At 30.6% G+C, this 3,926-nt stretch overlaps 1 protein-coding gene across 1 annotated transcript; it reads left to right on the top strand.

The window, feature by feature from the left end:
* Window positions 1–1,880: 1,880 nt before the first annotated feature.
* On the top strand, window positions 1,881–3,706 carry LOC123215058 (probable WRKY transcription factor 9). Its single transcript, XM_044635112.1, has 5 exons — window positions 1,881–2,085; window positions 2,194–2,334; window positions 2,403–2,684; window positions 2,780–2,893; window positions 3,010–3,706. Exons 1-5 carry the CDS (start codon window positions 1,915–1,917, stop codon window positions 3,343–3,345), a joined length of 1,044 nt encoding a protein of 347 aa, XP_044491047.1. The 5' UTR covers window positions 1,881–1,914; the 3' UTR covers window positions 3,346–3,706.
* The last annotated feature ends 220 nt before the right edge of the window (window positions 3,707–3,926 follow it).

Raw genomic sequence — 3,926 nt, 5'->3', positions numbered from 1 at the left:
AAAGATAAATTTAATACACTTAAAAATTATGATTTGGGTGGACAACACAAGTGTGGGTCTTAAGGTTTATTAGAGCTTAATGGATGCTCAATTAACCTACTATAAATTGGTTAGGTTCTTACTTCAAAACCTAATACAGTATAACTTATCCATCAAAAGCTGTCATTCAGTGAGGTTTTTGGAGTAGAAGACTAAGTTACATGGAGAGGTAATCTTGACAGATAATTTCAGGTGATTTCAATAGGTTTTTCAGTTTCAAATTGCATGGAGATCCAAATATTTTTAAAACTCTAAAATTTAATTCAGTATTTTATAATCTGTGTGTAGTTCTTGGGATTGTAATTGGATGATTTATTTTATTATGTTTTGTCAAATAAATCTTACATTGGCATGGTAATGGAGGTCAAGGAGTGAGTTTATGTGACATGGCAAAAGGGGAGGAGTGGGTTGTCAGTGTGATGGGGGTGGCATAAAGAGGGTTGGGCTACATTTGAGGATGGAGGATGGAAAGCCAAGTTACAATGGGGAAGATGATAGGTGGTGGTTGTCATGGTGGGTGATAGTTTAAGAATAAAAGAGAATGGAAGATTTTTGTGTTTTCTGTAAATCCTTTGTCTCTTCGTAGGTGTTTTTTGGCAGCCAAAAAAAGAGAGAATAGAAGAGATATGAAAAAAGGAAGACAGGGAATAAAAAAGACAAATGTAAAGTAGTTCAGATGAAAAAATATATTTTTTTTTTTGGTAAAATTAGGGTTGTAAGTGAATTTAATCTTATTATATATGAATAATGTTATATGCACTCATATTTAAGTATTATTTGGATATCACCGAATATATCAATATATGATTAAATATTATTTTATTTTTAAAATCAATTATATAATAACAAGATATCTGAATATCTAATTAGATATATAAAATTTGATGAAAATAATTTTATTGATTATATATTATACAAAGTGACAATAATATTATTTGATTGTTAAAATTATTATATAACTTTAACAGGTAGCTTGGAAAATGAATTTTTCAACCATGAAGAGTGGAACGTAATTTTATCAAAGTTCAGGTGGGAAATAGAGTTTGGCCATTAAATTAATTAGTGATTTGAGGCAGACATGGGATGAAATTATTATAAAGAATGGGGAGAGGTGTGAGCGAGAGGCCTTGTAGTTGACAATTTCAAGATCTAATCCCAAGGTTCTTCCATCTTGGTTTGGGATTTCGTGCGGCATTCAAATTCTTTAGGAGAAAATGTTATCATAACTATGTATTTTCTTTATTAATTCCTTTTATTATAATTTAATTACTAATTGTTTTGAAACTAAAGGAAGATTTTGATGTATCTTAAAGAGTTTTTTTTGTAATATAAAAAATATTTTATATTTATTAAGATGTTATAAAAATTGTTAATTATCTTAGGGAAGAATAAAATTAACCCCTTAATATAACTAATAATACCCACTAAAGTAAGACGTCTAACCTCCATCACCTTATAATACATACTTTGAAGGAGAATATTATAGCAATTAAATTATGTTAATTAAAATAGGGGCAGAAAGGCATAGGCAAACAGTCCCAACCCTAGAGTTGGAAAGTATTAATAGCCTTTATTAATTAACATATAAAAAAACGAAAGGCAATAAGAAATAATAGAAATCATTATTATATGTATTATATACATAGAAACAGTTTCCCAGGGATAACAATAGTCTTCTAAAATGAAGTGGGGATGGAATTTGATTCTTATAGTATTAAATTAAAGTCAAAACTTTAGATGCGTCTAATACTACGTCTTTGAGATGAGGGAATTGACTTTGGCTTCTCAAAAACACCATTAATATTGAAGAGATTCTTCTTCTTGTTTTTTTCAATAATGGATCCTCCTCAGAGAAATCAAGAAGATAATCCATTAATGGACATTGATCTTTCTCTCAGAGTAGAAGAAAAAACTGAAAATCAAATTGAAGATGATCAAGAAAATGAAGAACAAGAAGAAAATTTTCAAGTCGAATCTCAAGATAAAGAAGAAGATGATTTACCAGCTGAATTAACCTTGAAGGGAAACAATAACAAGACTGAAGAGGTATGTTTAATTATACTTTAAAATTATAAGCTATGTTAATAATTCATATAACTTCATAATAATTTAGCTATATAAATATTTTATACATAATTCATATTTGTGCTATAGTTATCTGTATTGCAAAAGGAGATGAATCGCATGAAGGAGGAAAACGAAATGTTGAAGAAGATAGTAGAGCAAACAATGAAAGATTATTATGATCTTCAAATGAAATTCTTAGTTATCCAACAAAGCACTACCAAAAACAAGGTAATTTCAATTTAATTTCTACTTGATTTATATATGTTCAACTAGATTATTCACTTATTCCTTTTTAGGATCCACAAATGCTTCTTTCACTTCATGGGAATGAACAAGAAATTGCAAAGATGGGTTCAAAAGATTTAGATATGAAAAATCAGGAACTAGGGTTATCGTTGAGATTGAATCAGATTGAAAGAGAGGATATTTTTAAGGAAGCTGCAGCCACAAGCGTTTCACCCCTTCAAAAGAACAATAAGCGTCAACGGGGAGAATTATCAGGAATTACAGGTCATGTTTCCTTGCCACCAAACAGAAAAGCTAGGGTTTCAGTCAGAACAAGATGCCAAGGAGCAACTGTGAGTTTCATATATTCAGTTCGACTTTATATTATATTATATTATGAACCCTAATTAGATATTCAAATTTTGAGTTTGAGTTTTGTTAATCGCAGATGAATGATGGATGCCAATGGAGAAAATATGGGCAAAAAATTGCCAAAGCAAATCCTTGCCCACGCGCCTACTATCGTTGCACAGTTGCTCCGGGATGCCCAGTAAGAAAACAGGTAAATTTATGCATCGATTAATGCTAAAAGATATTTTTAAAAATTAAAATGTTAAAATTCAAATAATAAATAATTTTGAATTCATTGACGTGTGTTTGGTGTTGGAATGTAATTAGGTGCAACGATGCTTAGAGGACATGTCGATTCTGATTACAACCTACGAAGGAACCCACAATCATCCTCTTCCAGTTGGTGCAACTGCCATGGCTTCAACGGCAGCCTCCTTTATGTTGCTTGATTCAACTAATCCTCTCACTGCAGATACCATTAACACACAAAATTTCACCCAAAATTCTCCTTTTCATCTGGGTTCTTTCATGAACGCTAATTCTCATCATTCATCCAACTATGCAAACGGAAACCCTAATGATCCTACCAAAGGAATCGTTTTCGACCTCGCAAATTCCTTTCCAATGGCCAGCTCTTCTTCAGCTCCACCATGGTTCTCTTGAATTAATAGCAGTAAAATGTAGTTTAATTAATTAGTTATATTACTTTATACTGCGCAACTTTTATTAATTATACTTATGATCCTAAATTTAGGGTTGCTGTTGCGGCTCCTAAAACATCTCTCAATTATTATTAATTCCTTCTTTAATTAGTTTCTAGGAATTAATAAGTAGACTGGCAGCTGTTGAAGCAACGTGCAATTGGGATATTTAATTATCTCATTTCATCTTTCAGCAACCTAGCTCTAATCGATCCATTTATCATGCGATGCCATGAAGAATCTGAGGAATATCTTGTTGAAGAAATTTGTAGGGGTTTAACACATGTTGGATGATATCATTATACATGCTGCAGTTGTTTTTCTTCTTTTTATCTTTCTTTTTTCTTGTTTTCTTTAATTTTAGTGAGATCTTTTTTTGTACTTGATTTGATTTCACACATATTATATAATAATTAGAATAAGTTTAGAGTGTGCGTTCTCAAAATTGGTATCCACATATTAGATTTATGCACATTTAAGTGTTATATTTTATTAGGGAAGAACAATATAATATATACATATTTTTAATATATAATTTGAGTA

Source organism: Mangifera indica, chromosome 4, assembly GCF_011075055.1.
Source record: "Mangifera indica cultivar Alphonso chromosome 4, CATAS_Mindica_2.1, whole genome shotgun sequence".
Classification (NCBI taxonomy): Eukaryota; Viridiplantae; Streptophyta; class Magnoliopsida; order Sapindales; family Anacardiaceae; genus Mangifera; species Mangifera indica.
The sequence above is the reverse complement of the archived record's forward strand: the minus strand, read 5'-3'. Positions and strand labels throughout refer to the sequence as shown.

What these genes read in the sequence shown, in the direction of transcription:
- LOC123215058 (XM_044635112.1), top strand. Translation starts at nt 1,915, where the DNA reads ATGGACATTGATCTTTCTCTCAGAGTAGAAGAAAAAACTGAAAATCAA. An exon ending in ACAATAACAAGACTGAAGAG is followed by an intron (nt 2,086 to 2,193) that starts GTATGTTTAATT and finishes TTTGTGCTATAG; the next exon opens with TTATCTGTATTGCAAAAGGA. An exon ending in CAAGATGCCAAGGAGCAACT is followed by an intron (nt 2,685 to 2,779) that starts GTGAGTTTCATA and finishes TGTTAATCGCAG; the next exon opens with ATGAATGATGGATGCCAATG.